Source organism: Zonotrichia leucophrys, chromosome 13, assembly GCF_028769735.1.
Source record: "Zonotrichia leucophrys gambelii isolate GWCS_2022_RI chromosome 13, RI_Zleu_2.0, whole genome shotgun sequence".
Lineage (NCBI taxonomy): Eukaryota > Metazoa > Chordata > Aves > Passeriformes > Passerellidae > Zonotrichia > Zonotrichia leucophrys.
The window spans coordinates 14,541,414-14,560,815 of record NC_088183.1 but is presented as its reverse complement, the minus strand read 5'-3'; the positions used below and the strand labels follow the sequence as shown (position 1 = coordinate 14,560,815).

Here is a 19,402-nt window from a genome sequence, read left to right as displayed (position 1 = left end):
AACAAACCAAGCCAACAACCAGCTCTCTGTGTAACTAATACACATCCCCAGCCTAACTCACAATTCAGAACCAAAATGCTTTCAGCCTCTCAGCCTCCTGGGCATCACATCCATTGTGTGTTTTCATTTGCTCCCTTTTACAGCTTCTCTGAGTTGGAACAATATTGATCCAACTTGTATGTGGGGGTAGTGCATGTTAAGCCCTCTCAGAGCTCTAAAATCCAGGAGAGAGGATGACTCAACAGGAACTGAATAAACAGGTAACAGTTTGGCCAGCCAACCATATCATAATATAGGTGTAATATATCTGGGACACAGCCTTTCCTTCCTAGTTAGGGGTTAGGCCACACACACTTGTTTACTTCATAAATGATTCTGGAATCAGAGTAAGTCTTCCATGATGTGCATTGAATCAATAATGGCAAGAAAACACATGATGTGGGGAAAAATCATAAACATTATTATTTTGCCTCTATCACATTGATGAAGCCACCCAAAACTCCCAGCCAGGTAAGTCTTAGAAGGATTTTATGCAAATAAGGGTGTCCTGAGAGGTTCTGTACCCTTCCTTTTCTTCTTTCACAGTACTGTAAAGCATTAAATTACATGTGCTTATTACTGGTGGAATGAGAGAGGATTGAAGAGCACATCGTTGGTGCTTGAGCTTTCTGAGCCCACTTCAGCTTTACTGAGGTGTGAGAAAGGGTTGATTTTGCTCTGCTGCCTTTCAGCTTTAGGAAACTCATGGTCTAGTGCATGATTTTTTTGACATTTAGTGTTGAGTTAGAACTGAAATTCAATACAGACACTGGAAGATAGCCCCAGCTATTCCAAACCTCCAGCTCAGGTCTTCCATGTACTATTCATATTCCAAATTAAAGTTCTGCTTCAATCTGCCACCCCATTAAGCTGCCAGAATGAGACATCAGGGAGATTAAAAACCCACATCCATCCTCTTAGAGCACATCCCAGAGATGTGCACCAGCTGAAGATGTTACCTTCCTTCATAGTTCACTCATTTTATCCTACCATCTTCTGCAAAAGCCTATTCTAAATAAAGTAGAAATCCAGGATTAATTTTGGTGTTTAACATTTCTGCACAATTTTTTACTCCTTTCTATGAGTCCATGTCTTCCCATCTGGGTGTTGTGTAGAAGCTCCAAAAGTTGAAAACCAATAAATAAATAAAAAATCCACAACAAGTTCATCCATTGGTGTGATCATGTAACAAATACTAAAACTCCATTTCACAGCAGGACAAGTAACAAATACCAAAATTCCAGTTCAGTGCACTGAACTCCTCCTGACACAACATCAGGCTAAAATGCTTATGAAGACTTGACAGCTCCCAAACAATTCTTTTTCCTTTGAGTTTGCTTGATGTGAAACAAAAATATGGAAACTTATGTAAAGGGGCTAAGGAGAGCCTCAAGTCCTCACCTGAGGCATTTCTACTTAGGGCCAGGGATACAAATGGAGAGGCTTCACAGCAAAGCATCTTTTGATAAATTTGACAGGATACAGGTGAAATGCTCAGACACAGCAAAATCCAGGTGACAGAATACAAATGCCATAGCATCATTTAACCCCAAATCATTTGCTATGGGTTCATTAATTCCACTTATAATCAAATATATCTCAGAGGCAGATAAGCAAACAGCAGCATCAAACAACAGTCACCATAAATTACATCAGAAAAGTCACAAGCAAGATTTACTTCTTTTACGTGATGGTGGAGGTTTAGGAAATAAGAGAAAGAAGAGAAAACAAACTTACTTGTATGCCAAGGTTGCACTAAAGTGCTGCTGGATGTATGCTTCCAAAACAGTGTTAAAGTGCTGAAACTTACGGTCTGCAATGAGCCCTATGATATAGATCTGAACAGACAGAGACACATTGAGTCACACTGCAAACTTAAATATTCACTTTTTGAAAATATTTCTGGTCATTTTCTATTTAAGTTTTAAAAGAAATTTGATTTTTCAGTCAATGAGTAATATTCCTCTGCTCTAAAGAGACTTTAATTCTTTGAACCGCAAAACTTGATAGCTTGTTCAAAATTCTAAGGTTCTTTTCTTAGAGAAATAAATTCGTTGGTGCTGATTCTTACCAGTGCATCAAAGACAAGGATGTCATACTCATTACTGTGGGAATGTTCCATCATGATGTTAAACAGGGCATCCAATGTATCCTGGAGAAACTACAGAATATGAAAAGATAAACCAATAACCAATTCAACTTGAAAACCTCACAGGAAAATTTTCTGGTACCAGACCTGGTTTCCCTCAAGTTAGAATTTTACTACCTTTACTGAAGCATCACTTAAATTGAGAAAACATTTCCAAGGGTTTAGGCTCTAGTAGCTTTAGTTTTAAAAACCTGCATCCTCAGACACAAGCAATCAATAATATATTCTTAGCTCAAAGCTTATGGAAAAGATAAAAATATTACATAAATGACAAAACTTGTTAAAACTATGTTTCTTAGTGACACAGATTAGTGGTTGCTATTTTGAATATACATGTTGATTAAAAAGACTTTTCCTGCTTCTGTGGTCTGATTCAAATTCTGCACTAAATCAAAGTATCTCAGTGACATGGGACAGGAAGCTTTGGTTAAAAAACTCCGCTCCTCTTTCTTCCTTTTGTTTTTATTTAATTCTTATTCCTTCTCTCCAGAGACATCTAATGCTTATGCTTAAAGACACCCAGGTAATAGTATATGCTATTTTCCAAAATACTAACAACTTTTATTGATATACTCATTAAGTTAAGAAAGTGCTTTATTTGGCACATAGCACTTCTTGGATTTAATATCAACATGTAAATTAATATTAAGAACTGCAAAGAAAGCAGTGGGAATTGTTTGTGATTCTTCAGATAGACAAAAGCAAACAGATGAACAGGGATTGTGGAAAATACTTTATCATTACTATCTTCATCTCCTAGTAATAATCCTGGAAATCTCCCAGCCTAACAATAGGCAATACCAGAGATCTGAAATTAAAAAGTTAGAGGAAAGCTGGCCAGCCCTGGGAAGGATCCTGCCCAGGTGTTGTCCTGCTTGCTTCCTCTAATGAAGAGCTTTGCTCATGCCCTTTGCAAACTAACAAAGGCATTATGCTTGAAGGGGCCTGAAGAATAACTATTATTAAAATAAGGTTTTAAGGATTTACCTTCACTACTTCCTCTCCATCCACAATCTTCAGCTTTTCCAGGTTCTCCTGGAGCAGCTCTGGCTTCATGCGCCACTTCAGGAGACCCAGCAAGCCCACTAATGGAAAATGAATGGACAGACATTAAATTCAACATCTGATCTATCAATTTGTGCAAAGCTTTTCTTTCTAAGCTCCCAGCTGTTTAGAAGGTACATACCATTCTGAGTTAACTTTGTAGAACAAACAAGAGTTGAGATGTAAAATGAATCTCTTGAGCTGACTGAAAGCCCCCCAACAATGCTTGAGCTCCTGGCTAAGGTTGCTCCCTTGTTTTCTGTGTGCAGACGTGTGGAAGGCAATGTCAAATAAGCACCAGCATCCTCCATTTTTTTACTGTCCCCCTGAAAAACAACACACCATTCATTACATATTTCACACCACTAGATTTAAAATTAAGCTTATTTTGTAGTTTTATACTAGAGAAGTAAATAAAACTGAGGGGCAGGAAGGGACTTTGGGGGGTGACACCCCATGCAGAGTAAAAGAGAGAGCCAATCTCTCAAGGAAATGCCAGTGGGTGTGGAACACTGCAGAATACTGAGCATCACCTTGAAGTCTGTGCACAGGATATAGACAACATGATTATATTTTCTGCACACCAGTTAAAAGCAGAAAGCAGGACTGAGTAAGGAAAGAATAGCAATATTATTTTGGTATCCTCATTATAACTTCATACCTGGACCTTGAACATAAAAGATCAGGGCATGTCAAGATTATATTTTAAATCAGACAGTATGCTGCAGTGGCTAAATGACATAGAATATGTGTTTTTCAGCAGAATGAACAGTACAAAGCCAGAGAGCCAACAGAGATTTTCCCTTCCTCTCTTTTACCAACTTCTGTGCCACAACCCCACAGATTTTCTGGGTCTTGTGTTAGGATTCCCCAGACAGGAAAGAAGCTTTAGACAAAGACAATAGAAATTATGCCCCTTACTGTTTAAAGAACACAGTGTTTCTTTAACAAAACTCCAGAAAATTTCCCTGGTGATGATGTCACATAAAGCTACAACACTGTGACAAGATACTACTCAACTGCAGACCTTTAGTCTACAAATGTGAATGAACAAGGAGCTGCAAAAACCATGATCTAGGAAGACATTTTCAAGTTTTGCAGATTATCTGGTTCAGTGACTGCAGAGGTGCAGTTTCTACTTCATATCAAAGAGGCAAGGCTAAGAATTGACTGTTAGAGACCTAGACAGACAAGAAGCAAAATCTTTATACAGCAAAACACACAGCAGCAGCAACATTGATGATTGTATCAAGCTTGCCAAATAATTACTTCCCAATTTTCTGGAAGCAAAATAAACTCTTGACTTCCTCCTTTTGGGACCAGTGAGACAGATGATGGGAAAAAGATGAGGTTTTGATCCAAAAGTCTCTCAAAAGGATCCAATGCCTAAAGACTGTTTAATCTTAGCAGTATTCAAATTACTTCTTCTGAAAGGCCAGGTGTATGACTGCTTTAAACACTTACAGCTTACAATTACTGTTTTTAATACTAGAATAGGCAAGCATATGTCAGAAAATCTGTCTGTTTCTCACAACCACAAAGTAGGTCAACTCCATTTAGCATTTCTCATCCATGCTGTCACTTCAAAAAAATTACTGAGCTGATGCAGAAATGAATTAGGTGGAATTTCACAACAAACATTAACCACACAGTCCACAATTTTCCTTCTAGTCTCAATATTTTAAATGATAGTTTCAATGAAGAAAAGATAAATAACTATATGCTGCCATTAATCTCTTTGGCTTGCCTAAGCAACTTGATTTAGTTGCATGCATCTGACTTGGTATTAATGATACAGCAAACTTGTTTACTGAGAAGGGTGCTTAGAAATAACTTAAGTATCTTTTGTACTGGAAGTGATTTCTGGTTCTTAGTTCCTGCTAGACACCATTCTCCAAGAGGGCAAATAAAACAAAAGTCAAAACATCTCTTCCCTGTTTCCTTCACAAAGTTAAAGATGCTGTTTCCAGCTAGGGCCAACTAAAGCTTTTCTTCACACCCAAAACCAAATTGCTGAAACTTTCAATATTGTACCTGAGGAACCACACAGCAGTTTAAAACAAGCATTTTCCTAAGACTGCATTCCCAGATTATTCATGAGATAAAGATTGCAAGTGGATCAAACACTTCCTATATCCAGCAAGAGGAATGGCACCTACCCAAGTACAGAGCTGCAGCACAACTTTCTCTATGCTACAGAAGGCCAAAAGCACAAATACAAGTTAAAAGAAATAATCTCTCACTGTGCTTGGATAATATGATTTTGTCATTAAAATTCAGAGCAATATTTACTGACAATGGAACAGGGTACACCTTTTCATTTTGTTCAGATGGAAAACACAGTATCAGCTTTGATAGAATAATAAAATCAATCTAGCACTAAGCAAATACACAATGCAGTCAAAGGCAACAGTTGAGAGAAAGAGAAAAAGAGAGAGAGAGAAAGAGAGATCTGAGCCCATACCTTTAGGACTAACAAGTCATGGATGCCATCATGGAGAGTTGTGCCATCCTCCTTCATTAGCCTTACGTAGGCCATTGCAAAATTCTTCTCTCCCTTATCTTTAGCTGCAAAGTAAAAGACTTGGGTTGACTGCCCATCAATGAACTAAAATTCACTAAAGTAAGAATTCCCTACTTACACTCCTGTGTCGACCTGTGCCTGAACGTGAAGCGCAGATGGATCCTCTGCATGTCCTCAATGGGGACTGCTACCTTTGGTAAAATCAGAAAACAGTGAGGAGAGTTATGGGGGGTGGTTTCACATGTAATGAGCTCCAATTTTAGAATAAATAAGCCCCATTTCTTCTGTTTCCATAGTGCCTTTCACAGGCCATTTCAAACTGTTGAGCCTGATCACAGAAGTGAAGTGAGGGCTGATATCAATGATCTGTTAGACTTTGCTCAAAGTCTGGCACCAGCAAAGAAATGAAGAACAGAACCCAGAATTAATGCACACAGGTGCTAGAAAACAATCCCAGTGCAGTCCTACTGGTCACCCTTTTAACAACAGAAAATGAAACACCTCTGTGTAATGCAACTCCCACATTTCAGATACAGAAATTGACAACCAATTTATTAAACAGTGTGAAAATTCCAGCAAAACAAATTGATGACCTTTTAGTGATTAAATTTAGTGTAAAGCCTTGAAGAGAATCACAGGAACTTGCAAGTTCTTTATTCTTAAAGCAGCATACTTTAGGTCAAACATGCAACAAAAAAGGCCAGCTGTGTAAGGGAAAGCACAATTTTTCATATTATCAAGTTCCTAGTTCTAAAAATTTAAGGACTTAAACGCCTTTGTGTGCAATCACAATTTCCCTCCACAAATCTTACTGAACAATGCCTTAATATTAATGATGCTTTTCAACAGGATCTGCTGTTAGTGATCTTGATTTAATTATGGAATAATTAAGATTTAATTATGGATTTTAATTATGTAATAATTTTTTAAATGAACTAGTACAATAAGCAATAAACAGAATGGGTCAATGTTTTCAAAACAATAAACAAGCTTCTGTTTGAAATCATACTTTCATTCCTTCCTGGTTCTTTACCAGTACAGGTAACACACGTTAAGGTAATAATTACAAGCTTGTCATACATGGATATTTTGTCTTTAAAAGAGCATGCAAGCCTGTCATAGTTTATAAGAACTGTTTCTGGCAGCTTCTGGGCATATTCCAATCATGGATATTGAAGCTTGATTAGGTAATTATTAGTGTGTCTCTAAAGAGAAGCAAGACAGTTTTTTCTTTTTGAAATCAGAAGAGGGGGTTGGTTTTTCCATTTGGGTTTTGGTTTGATCTTGTTTGTTTTTAGTTGAAGCTCCTCATCTCCATTGTTTCACTAAAATAGAACAAATGCAGTATTTCAATTTTGATGAGCCCTGTGAGGACATAAGGTTATCTAAGATGATCTCATTTGTTTTGCTGAACAAAACCTACACATCACTTTCTAGGCCAAATTTCAAGCCTCAGTGACCATGTATCTCTAATAACTGATGTATGACTAAGGCTTCATGCTTCAGCTGTAGTCAGGCACAAGATTGTTTTTGGAGGAAGCTGATGCTGTGCAACTTTTCTGTGTGAGGCATTAAGAAATGAAAAAAATAAAGTGGGAAGTTTCCACGCCATACCTTCAGTGTCTCCATCCATCGTGGCTGCTTGACCTGGTAGTAAACAACGGATCTGTACTCGCTCACGGGTTTGTCTCCTGCTCCCAGGCACACAGCATTCTTACAAAAGGAGGGAACAAACACTGCTTAGTGCCTCACTCATTTGGGTACAATTTGGAGTAGTTTTGGGTAATTAACTTGAGAAAACCAAAAAGTCCCCAGAGAGTTTCCCCTCAGAATCCCGAGCTGGGAGTTCCACCCCGCCCTGGGATGCGGCCTCCCCTCACGGCGGGTTTGATTTGGGTATGGCATCATCCAAAGTTAAATAATAATGACAGCACCAACAGAGGGGAAGCACTAACGTGAAGACACTGCATTTTCCAAGCCTCTGAACACAATAGAAATAAACATTTACCATAATCTATGGGTACAGTGTAATTGCGTTTTACAGGGGTCACACACAGTGGGCTCTAGGAGATGTGTGAAGAACAGAACATTTACTTGATTTCTCCATCTGATGAATTTAAGCAACCAACATGTCATCTCAATTAGTAGAAGAAATACAAAAGGAAAAAAGATTAAAAATCTAGCTTCATTATTCTGTTTATGTCTCCATTTATTTTTAAATACTTTCTTCTGGCACAGTTTCAGAAGCTCTAGGCCACACACCAGAGATGACTTCCAAACTGGATGTTGTAGAGGCACCAACAATAAACAGTTAGAATTTCCCATTCTTTAACAATTATCTGAACTAGGACAGAGCCAAGTGAAAGATTTGATCAGCTTCAAAACTTGTGGTTTCCTTTAGTGAGTCTGTGAAGACTTGGCCTGCATCTGTCTGCTCTGGCTAACTGCAGCTGGGCTGTACATGGAGAGTAAAAGTTACTGCTGGACAGGGAGGCACCAAGATCCTGGTACCTACCAGATATGAAACCAAAGTCCCTGAAACCAGCAAACATTAAATTCTCTACTGAAGGCACAGATTCAACTAATCCAATCCAGGCTGCATTGACTGCTGCAAAGGTGCAATAATCCTGCTGAAAATCTAGTGAACCTTAAAAGTCTGCTTCAAACACCAGGATCCCCTGTGACCAGAAGGGTGTGAAGATGGTACCTGAAGATTATTTGTGTGGTCAGAGGGATTTAACTGCAGAAAGCATTGTCTCATCTGCCTGAGCAGAGATTTTTCAAGGTTTATGCACCTACTTGTTTGCCACCTCCATGACATTCTCTTGGAACAAAAGTCCTGTTCCTTGTAACAGTAAATCAAGGGCTAGCTCTGCAACTGGAGTTAGTTTGATATCTGAACAGAACCAACCATTTTCCTGTGTAGTAAACATATTCCTGCTATGAGAAATATTAATATAAATTCATGGGTTTGAAAGTCTGTTGGTTTGGGGTATCTTTATAAGCTAAAAGGAAAAACCAGTCACTTTTGCTATTTCTTGTATTCAACAGCATTTCAATTACCTCCTCAAAATTGTTGCTTAAATATATCCATTAAGGCATATTACCCACAGAAAGCATTTTCATCTTTCATGGCATTTCATCTCAAAGACAACAAGACAAATTCACTTTCTCCTAAGACTTGCAGAAATTCGGTATCTGCAGAACTGAACATGCATAATATTGGAATGCAGGATTTAATGCATGGTAATAGGTTTATTTCTCTAAGGAATATTTTTGTTTATATGTGATTAGATAGAACACAGAATAGAGTTAACTTCTGTGCATGCAAGTCATGGTCAGGTGCTGTCATGGGTACAGGCAGTGTTTTGTAATCAGTGTTTTGTTGTGCGGACCTTAAACATTATGTGGGATTAGAATTTTCTTTACTCAAGCTTTCAACTTACATTTTAAGCAGTTAGCTGCAGTTCATAAACAAGTCATGAACCACAGTGTTCTATTTCATCTTTATTTTATCTCAAGAATGTCTTTATGATTTCACCCTCGTGATCCCAACACTATAAGGCTCAGAAAATGACAGGTCAAAAATCCCCCTGAATACCAAACTGGTGATAAACCCTAAGGAAAAGACAAAGGATCTTCAAAATGGGAACAGACAAGCAAAAAGACACTGTAAATATTTATGATGCATATGTAATTGTTGTCACTAATTTCATTCTTTGCCATGTACTTAATTCAGTGGCAGTGACACAGACTTCCTGGCAAAAATCAAGCATTTGTTATGTAGCAGAAATGGTACTTCTAACATTTCAGTGTGCAAATTGCATTCCTCTGGGAATTTCCTCAAGAAAAACCCTAGAGTAAGAATGCAGTAATTGTCAGAATCAGCACTTGTTCCTTGGCACAGCTAAAATAGGTCATTCAATGTTATTCCTTGTTACATTTTTATGCAAGACTTTTATAGGGATTTAATAGATTTTAATTTTTTAAAAATCATAAATCTTATTTGTCACAAGATGTCAGAGGATGACACAAGGAAATTGAGTTTTTGAATAGTGGTGTTTTATTAAATGTGTAAGTTAAGCCTTACATCAAAATTTCAGCTCATGTTTCTATGCCCCTCATTGCAGAAAAAAAGCAAAACTTACTGGCAACACTTTTCCTTCTTCATCACAGACACACATTATCACTTCCACATTTCTCTGAGTTGTTTTATTGTATTTATCAAAATCTCCATACAGCAATGTAATATATATGTCATTTCTTATGTCTCCTAAGAGAGAAATTGAAAGGTTAAAAAGCAATTAAAATGCTCTGAGAGCATAGGATCAGCTGAACTGCACATAAGTACCTCACTGTTAGCTGTGAAACAGATAAAAATTCTATTATTTTCCATCTGAACTTAATTTTTCAGTTCTTTATCTTCACTAAGGCAAAACTAGGATGTGAGGAGAAGCAAATGGGAGCTCGGACTGACTCGATGCAATTCTCGTCCTGCCCCGACACCTGCTGGTGAGGCGGCAAACTTTAAAACTAAACCACAATTGCCTATCTAGAACAATCTCTAAAATCTGAAATGGGCTCAGGCTTTTCCAAACTACTGAAATGTTCAGTCAAGGAATTACCTATGAAATATTTGGAAACTTAGAATTCTTTAGCAGCAGACAGCAACAAGATCTGCCCACGCTTCACTTTGCTTTTGGTTGCATTTATTTTATTTACATATTCTTTGCATTATTATATTATTACAGCACATTGGCAATCATTTTAGTTTGGTTTGGCTGATTCTATATGCTACTCTTCAGCAGTCAGAGGAGAAAGAAGGTTTATCTTATAATTCCCATCAGTAATTTCCCCTAAATATCCAGCTCTCTCTGGAGGGAGCTTCATATTTTAATTCTCTCCTCTGAATGAATTCATATGACTTTTAAAAGGACCATGATTTTACTCGAGTTGGGATGAGGGAGGTTTTTATAGCTTGTTTTTTAAAAAGGAGCCCAGCAGACAGTGAGTGATTTGGACTGGAAAATATCTTGTCATACATACAAATGAAATCAAGATATTTCACATTATTTTGTTTGTTGTTATTAAAGGACAGAAATAACTTTCAATACAAACAAGGTTCATTTGAAATTCAAGTGACATCCACCATAATCTACAAGTTATGTACAAGGAGACAGGTTTATCCCTCATTGTCTGGATTTTATTTTTCCTGTTTAAGTACTAGGAACTACTTCCCAAGGAGTTCACTATTTTATATAATAGTGAAATAATATGGGAACAAAACCATGAGTGAATTCTAAAGATCCTCTGAGTTAGCCATTACAAACATCATTAAGGCAGCAGCTGATGATCATTAACATAGGGAATGAGAAGAAATCCCTTCCTATCAGAGAACAAAGCGCCTCCTACCTGGCATAATTATTTCAGGGAATCCCAGTTTTCGAGCAACAACCGTGGTTCTGTCTACAAGGTGTGGGTAATCCTTTCTAGTCTGAATCACATCTCCAACCAGCATTTTCACTGTTACCCACAGACCTATGAAGTGCAAAAAAAAAAGAAAAAAAAATTACACTTTTGGTAGGAAAAAAATTAAATCTGTCTTCAGATGATTGCCTCTTCTACCCACCAAAACACACATAAGAATTTGCTTTCCCACTTCCTGTAGGTGAAAGTAAGAGCTCTATAATGCAAAATTATCACTACTAATTTAAATAGCCCCTAAGATTCTTTAACAAACTCATGGTTCCTCAATTCCAGCTTCAAAGCTGACCGACCTACCTGGTGGTACTACAGCTCCAACATAATATGAAGTTTCACAAAAATATTGACTTACTTAAAAGAAAATAATAAAAATATACTTTACCTTGTCCACCACTGTCTCCTTTTGATGCAGTGATTTTGCTTAGGAGACTGTGCAAAAAGTCATTCTCTGCCACTACCCTGCAAGAGAAGCAGCAATGTCTGCTCAGGAATTGGGTGCTAAATATATCAGACACCATCTAGAACATAAGAGACTAACAGCCTCAGTCTTTGCAGTATTGCTTGATTGTGATATATTGGGTATTTTTATTATCTCTCACTTAAGTTGCAGCCCACTCACATTCAGTTGTGTGTACATTGAAGTAAGAAAGATTCAGCCACCGAGAATGGTGTTTTGTGACAGGGACAATGTGAGTGCACTCACCAGTGTGCCACTCCAGCTCAGTCCACTCTCCCTGACAAACAGCCAGGTAAATGAACTTGGAATTTTTATCAGCTACTTTTGAATTTAGAAACAAATTCTCAAATTAGAAGCAAGTAAAAAAATAAACCAGTGTGTCATACCTGAGTCTTTCAGAATTAAATTTACCCTCCATCGTACATAGCAGCAGTGCTATGTAGGACACAAAGTTATTTCCAGTATTTCCACTGGTATCACTGCATCTGATCTGTAAGCATCACATTTTTAGGCAGCTGCTCTGGCATTTCTTCTGAAGATAGTTTATGATAATTCTATTACTTTTTAAAGGAAACACAGTTTTTGGTCACAGCTTTTAGATTTTTCCCAAGTTCTAAACAGAAACAAACTCATAAAATAGTAGTTATCCTTGCTTCTAAATCTCACTTGTAACTATTTGACTTGGGTTTGTGAAATCAGACATGGTATCAGCTGTCTGAAGGAGCACATTCATGGAATTATTCTTTAAGTTAATGTGCTGTGGTACCTCTGCAAGACTTAAATGCCATTTCAAGTCATACCTAAATAATTAGCACTATTACAACATAAAATTGTTAAAGGAAAACTTTCTTATTCTTTAACCATTTCACAGAATGTTACAGGAACAGAGGTAGAGAAATAAATATTTTCCTTCACATATAAAAAAAGGTATCTATGACACTCTTACGGATGAAAGGGAATGAAGTGCTGCTTCTCTTCATCACTTTCAGATTTTCCTTTTATGATATCTGTAATATCCATGACTAGAAGAATAAAAGAAAAATCATCAGAACATAGAAGAGTGTTTCAGAATAGCTTCTCTTATCTCTGAACATTGTGCCTCAAGGTAAATGTGGATTTTTCAGCAGCAGGGCTGAGTTTGTGGGGCAGAGCATTTTGCAGAGTCCACACTACAAATATACTGCTGTGGAGAGAGAGGGAGAGCTCAGACTAACTTGGGAATACAAGTATCAGAGCTTTGGGGACATAAGCACTGACTTTATTTCATCTACAAGGGAATCTGTCATTAAATTGCTTCTGTGCTTTCACTCCCACAGCTTGGCACTCTATGAATAATTGGGAAATGAAATTCAAAAACGGATTTCAGACTTGAACTAAAACATCAATGTAGGTGCAATCTTTACAGACTTCAAAAAGTACAGAAACCAATGGATAGAGCTGATGGGTATTCTGACATGTCTTGGTAGAGATTTTAATAGTCCAGGGCTGCAAAAATCACTGATTTTCTGGTTCAGCCATGGCACAGGAGGCAGCAGTACCTGCCACGCCGAAGGGCCGCCGCAGCCCTTGTGTGTATTTCTTGGAGTTGCTGTCCCTCAGGTCCATCCTGCCCACTCGCACTATCTGGCAAATTAAATAAATTTTGTCTCTGCTGAGGTCTTTATTTCCAAGATCCTAAGATACAAACAAAAAAGAACCATGGTGTTACTTGAGTAAAAAGCAAGTTGTGAAATCAAAACAGGACCTGCAGCAATAATGAATTGGGGAAAAAACCAAAAAACAAAAGACTCCCAAACCAAACAAAACCCTAAAAACTCAACAAATGAAAAAATCTGAGCACATCAAAAGGATGAAAAAACTGACAGTTTGAAAAAATATAAGGTAAGATAGACAGAATAATAACAATCAAGAGATACAGCAGATAAAACTAAATAAATCAAGCCATCAAGAAATTCAAGAGGCAGTAAAGTGATCTAAAGAAAGGGCACTGAAGCATTGTCACTGCCCTGAAGAACACAGTGACTTGTCACCTTGCTCTGCGTGTGGGATTACCTCTGCTTCCTTCATCATCTTGACAACTCTTTATGAGATCTGACAGTGACCACAGAGAAGAGAATTTCATTTGCAAATACAAAAGGAAGCAAACTGGAAAACACTTACAGTGAACACCACTTTAAGATTGTTGAGCATATCAATTTCCTTTGGAAAGCCTCGACTCCCCCATCTCACCAAGTAGTTCTCACTGTTTGGAAGATAAATATCTCACTGTCAAGGGATTTAAAAATTCTCCCTTTACACAGTACAAAAGTTGCATAACAGACAGTCTGTGGTGATGATTCAAATCTAAGACCAGACTAAAAAGACATGAAAAACACTATACAAGTACCAACAGTAAGTTTTAAAAGAGTAATTTGAACACAACACAAATGGACACCTTTTTTTGAGGCAACTTTACCATTGTCATAGTCTATTTGATGGGAACACTCAACAGAATCTTAATCTACCCAGAAATTTATAAATTTAATTCTTTTTCCACTCCTCCCCCTCCAGCACTCTACTCCAAACACCACAATATTGCCCATCTAGAACAATCTCTAAAACTTGAAATGGGTTCAGGCTTTTCCAAACTTCTGAAATGTTCAATCCAGGAATTACTTATGAAAATATTTGGAAACTTAGAATTCTTTAGTAGCAGACAGCAACAAGATCTGTCTAAGTTTTGCTTTACTTTTGGTTTCATTTCTTTTATTTACATATTCTTTTCATTATTATATAATTACAGCACATTGGCAATTATTTTAGTTCATTTTGGCCAGTTCCATTTGCTACTCTTCTGCAGTCAGAGGGGGAAGTTTTACCTTATAATTGTTGACTTCTGGGGGTCGTACAGGGACATAAAGAGCTCTGCATCCTCTCCAATCCTGCAGACAAAATTCCTCACAAACACATACAGGCTGTGGGTGGGGGATGAAGACATCCGGGAGTATGATGCATAATCTGGCTGGTCCTTTGACTAATCAGGAGGAAGAAAATCAGTTAATAATAACCCAGGAATTAAAATGCTGCTATACTACAAGCAGCTTTACATTAGGTATATGTAATAGTTAGAATTGAAAAGGAGAGCAGAGAGTTGGACTCAGTAATTATGATATTTCTCTTCCACCTTGAACTATTCAATGACTCCCACCTCTTAGGCCAGTTCTTCAGCCAGTAGACAATGATGTCAAGGGGGAAATATTCCCCCCATTCACAAAAAAAAGAGCAAGTATCAAGATGTCAGCACAGATACAAGCCTACAAGCCTGAAGGAATTTATTTTTGAACACAGTGGGCTGCAGCAGAAGGCCTATGATCCACATCACAGAGGGGTTGCAGTGTGCTGGAGCAGTAGCAAAAGGAAGTCAGTCTCTTTGAAGAGGAGAGAAATAACATGCTGAGATCAAGACACAGCTGAGCAGGTTCACTGACTCAAAAATAGGCTCCTGAATTCTTCTTACCTCCCATCTTAACCATCAAGAAGCAGCTTCTTAACACTTCTAAACCCATTGTTTGTCTCTATTTTAAAAATAAGTCACCACAGTCTATCACAAACTCCCAAGTTTCATTTTCCTTATATTGTCAGTTAATTACAAGGTGCTTTCCAGCGATTTGTCATGGGTGTTATTGAAGTGTCATGACAAACCAACTATTTTCTCTTTAGTGATTTACTTGCTTTTTACAGTTCACTTTCTCATAAATGGAGAAAAGAACCAAAGAGGCTTACAGATCCTTGCAGAGGTTTAATATTGCAAAAGGTCAAGGAAGTGTAGTCACCTGCTTTGCATTTAAAAAGATTTAATTCATGCACTTGTCAGCTTTGCTTTGGCACATGAACTTCTGGTGTCCAGAAGATTATGCTGAATTCACCCTAGCTCCTCTTCAGTGAGCTTAAATTCTTCAGCTCCATCAGAATAACCAGCAAGCAGCAATACTTAGCAAATAACCAGTGTAGTCACAAGAGCTTGTGAAAACAAGTTGTGGTCAGTTTTTGCAGCCTGAGCTCCAAGTGTGTGGTTATACCCTGTGCAATTCAGAGTATTGAGTAGTCCAGGGATGGAGTGGAGACATATTTCAATTTAGGAGCTCAAGAATGGATTTAGAACCACCTTTAGACATGAACTTTCAGCCCAGCCCACAGCCCAAACCCACTGCACAAATTCAATTCAATTTGAGGCTTAGCCATATTTATAACGTAAGACTGTAGATCTACTCTTAAGTCAGAGGAAAAAGTTTCCACCAAATTTTATGGTTCCATCCTTCAACCCTTAGACAAGCTTTTTTTGGACTGTAGCAAAGGAAGCATCAAGTTTAGCCAGCCATTCCTACCATTTCCTCCTTAATTCTCTCAGTGATTTTATTGGTTGCTTCTTCATGTGCATGAAACAGGCTGATAACACTGGTTTTATCTGGATCCAAGATATTTCCATCCTCATCTCTAACTATTAGGTCGAGCTCAAGTACTCTGTGAAAATACAAAAGGCATAATGGTAGGTTATTTCCTTCCAAATAAAGAAAGCTTAGAAATGTAACAAACAAGGAGACACTTAAAATTATAAAACTTAAATACATGCAACAGTATTTAATGAAGAAAAATTTAACTATACACCATGATTTTTTAAGCTGCTGTCCAATATTTAGGAATTTTAAGAAATGTCACCAAAGCATTGAAATGCCTCTCACATAAAACAGACCCACCCTGTTAAATGATTTCTAGCAGTCTTCATTGCTTTTAGCTTTTAACACTCAATGTTTATAATCAAGATGTTCAGGGTCTTCCTGTTACATTCTGCTTTTATGTTGCTCCTTCACCCTTTCTGTCCCAAAACTTTGCTCTCTTATCCCTGCTCTCACACTAATTGTGCCTTTTTTCCTGCCACTCTTTTCCCCTCTCCCACAATTTCCCTCTTTTTCCCCTCAGCCCCCATTGTCATTTCCCCTTTATTCCTTCTCCACAGTTTGGCAAGTTTCCTTCACACTACACAACTTAACCCCAGCCTTTCAGGAGCTTATGGACACTTTACAGCTTGCAATCCAAATCATTTTAAATAACCCCTTCACCCCCACTCTTCCAAAGGAAGCACTTTAATGTCTCATAATACAGAAAGAATTTAAGACTGACAAAACAGAAATCCGAAAGCAAATGAATTTTAATATTGTCTTAATCTCAGTGGGCTTCTTTGATTGGAGAACTTCAAAGTGGATTCTGGTTTTGAGTGAGCATTCAGTTCCACACAGTGCAGTAGGATATGTCTATTTCATAGTGTGCTCTGTATGAATACAATTTATTACAAATTTGCATCCAGATCACAGCGAACAAGTTAAGAATTTCATAACACCTTGTGGTCATTTTATGTGCAGCCACAGGTAATTGTAGACTTTCAACTGCACAGAGGCCTTCAGGCCACAACAACCACAGTCACTTAAAACAGCAAATCACAGTTTGTAAGCAGATTCTAATGCCTGTGAAAACAGTACTGTGAAGATTTTCTTAACAAGCTCTCTCTCCCCACACCTCATCAGATGGTGGGACACCATTAACCTCACACAACCCCAAAAGTTTTGCTAAAAAGCACGTTGTGTTGCAGTTGCAGTGACTTTTTATTTGCGAGGAGAAGACAAGACTCTTTGTCAAGTAACTCTTCTGTCCCTGGGAGTTTCACTTCTATTACCAGAACCAGAGTTCTGCCTGGAAATTCCCTGGTGAATTGGGTGTGGATGTGTTTGTTTGCACACTTGGTGCAGTTTGCCAGCATCACTTTTGATGGTCACTTACTGGACATAGGCCATGTTTGTGACAGATGGAAAAGTTTTGGATCACAAGTGTGCTAGTACATAGAGGCTGGTTATCTAACCTCAGATCTTCCCCATTCACAGGCTCATGTATTTATAATGAAGAAACAAATCAATATTTTGAAAAAAACATTTTGCTATGAAAAGCCTCATCATGGTATCCACTATCAGCACAGGAGTTACAGGGAGAAGCCTGAAAAGGAAGATTCTGTATGAACCACACTTTGAATTCCAACCAGTAAACATGAAAACTTCATCATCTCTTTGGTGCTGTGCTTTAAACTAAATCATGCTTTCCAGAGGCCACTTACTTGTTCCCATAGTCAATTTTGGATGTGACTTTCTGCTTGAGTTCTTTGAGCTCATCTTTTGGCAAAGTCCCAGACAGAAGCTGAGACCGCCACTCCATCAAGTCACACATCATGGACTGCACCTGCTGGAACCTGGCTTTCTTGTTTGCCTGAGAGAGAAAAACCAGCAGTGAGGTTCAGGCTTTGAGTTGAAGTGAAACACTGGGCTTGACAATGAAAGGCTACATGTCATATTTAGTGCTAAAAGATAGCAGGAACAAGAAGTAGGCAAAATAATCATGTCTCATCCCACAAATTGTTAAGGACAGAATATCCCACATGATCATAAAGAAATAACATGAAATTTTGTATCAGGATAGGGAATTACGTTATTTGTGTTTTATTTAACTGTGTAATTTTAAAATGCTTTAACAAATTCTTATTAAGAGAAAACATTACAAAAACTATTAACTTCTGCATGAGATACTGATGGGAACAACAACACTTGATTGTGGTATTAACACATTTAAGAGATAAATAGAATACACAGAAGTGACTAAAGCAGTTCTAGTGTCATTCAATGAAAATAAAGTAGGGTTTTCATTGCTGACTTAATCAAGAAGATTAAAAAAGTGGCATTTTTCAGAAAACTACAGCACATTCAAGATCCTTTTGCCCCAAGATAGATAAAGAAAAATACAAGTGGCTGGGATCCTGGAACAGTCAGCACAATTCTTGAAACTGCAAATTGTTAATGGCTACTTGCACCCAGCAACCCTTGAACAACTTCTGTTCTAACAGTTCATGAGCACCATGAATCTTTTTCAAATTCATCCCAATTATCTTTTTTTCTCCTATCTGGAAACTTTTCAATGCTACAAACCAAAATTATGAAGAATTTATCATGCACAGGATACAAATAGGCATGAAGTTACACCACTCCCCAGCAACGCCATCTTTCCCTTTACAGAACCACAGAACCACCCAGGTTGGGAGAGACCTTCAGCATGATCCAGTCCAAGGCTGGATTTCAAGTCACTAGGTATTCAAAGCCACTGAAGAAAATCTTAGTGGTGAGAAAACAATTTCTTAAATCCGCCCAGACCCTGCCCTGAATGTAGGAAGAGACACCAATTTGAACAAGGCCCCAGTGTGCATTAATAGGACTAACAAACATCATGTAAAAGATCCTACCACATAGAGCTGCTTCCAGATGCTTCCCCATTCCCAGAGGGTTGTGGTAACTTCTTGGACTAAGGGAATCTCAGCAGGTATGACATTTTCTGCATGTCTGGGAAAGAGAAGGAAAGATCACAAAGGGTGTCTGGTTTCATGGGTATATATTATACTCACTGTGGGTGAGGTTCAGAAATGCCTTAAAACTCATGCTTTAGCAGACAAGCTCAATAATGTAATAAAACAGATAAATTCCATACCTTTTCTTTTCAGCAGCAGCTTCCTTGATGTGGATGAAGGATTTAGGAAATATTCCCTGAAGAAGGAGAAAAAAATTATAAATCCACACTTATTCTCCAAAAACATTTAGGTAACAACCATGGCTGTGAACATAAGCTGTAATGACAAACT

At 37.9% G+C, this 19,402-nt stretch overlaps 1 protein-coding gene across 1 annotated transcript in view; it reads right to left on the bottom strand.

The window, feature by feature from the left end:
- Positions 1–19,402, bottom strand: part of DOCK2 (dedicator of cytokinesis 2) — a 160,595-nt gene that overhangs the window by 129,384 nt on the left and 11,809 nt on the right. Inside the window, exons 4-21 of the mRNA XM_064724696.1 lie at positions 19,252–19,307; positions 19,010–19,106; positions 17,837–17,985; positions 16,062–16,197; positions 14,556–14,710; positions 13,858–13,939; positions 13,236–13,371; positions 12,644–12,719; positions 11,623–11,699; positions 11,169–11,294; positions 9,905–10,029; positions 7,371–7,469; positions 5,875–5,947; positions 5,697–5,800; positions 3,375–3,558; positions 3,176–3,273; positions 2,111–2,200; positions 1,777–1,877 (exon numbers count right to left, since the gene is read on the bottom strand). Of these exons, the coding sequence (XP_064580766.1) occupies positions 1,777–1,877; positions 2,111–2,200; positions 3,176–3,273; positions 3,375–3,558; positions 5,697–5,800; positions 5,875–5,947; positions 7,371–7,469; positions 9,905–10,029; positions 11,169–11,294; positions 11,623–11,699; positions 12,644–12,719; positions 13,236–13,371; positions 13,858–13,939; positions 14,556–14,710; positions 16,062–16,197; positions 17,837–17,985; positions 19,010–19,106; positions 19,252–19,307 (1,964 nt within the window). The remainder of the gene's footprint in view (positions 1–1,776; positions 1,878–2,110; positions 2,201–3,175; positions 3,274–3,374; positions 3,559–5,696; positions 5,801–5,874; positions 5,948–7,370; positions 7,470–9,904; positions 10,030–11,168; positions 11,295–11,622; positions 11,700–12,643; positions 12,720–13,235; positions 13,372–13,857; positions 13,940–14,555; positions 14,711–16,061; positions 16,198–17,836; positions 17,986–19,009; positions 19,107–19,251; positions 19,308–19,402) is intronic.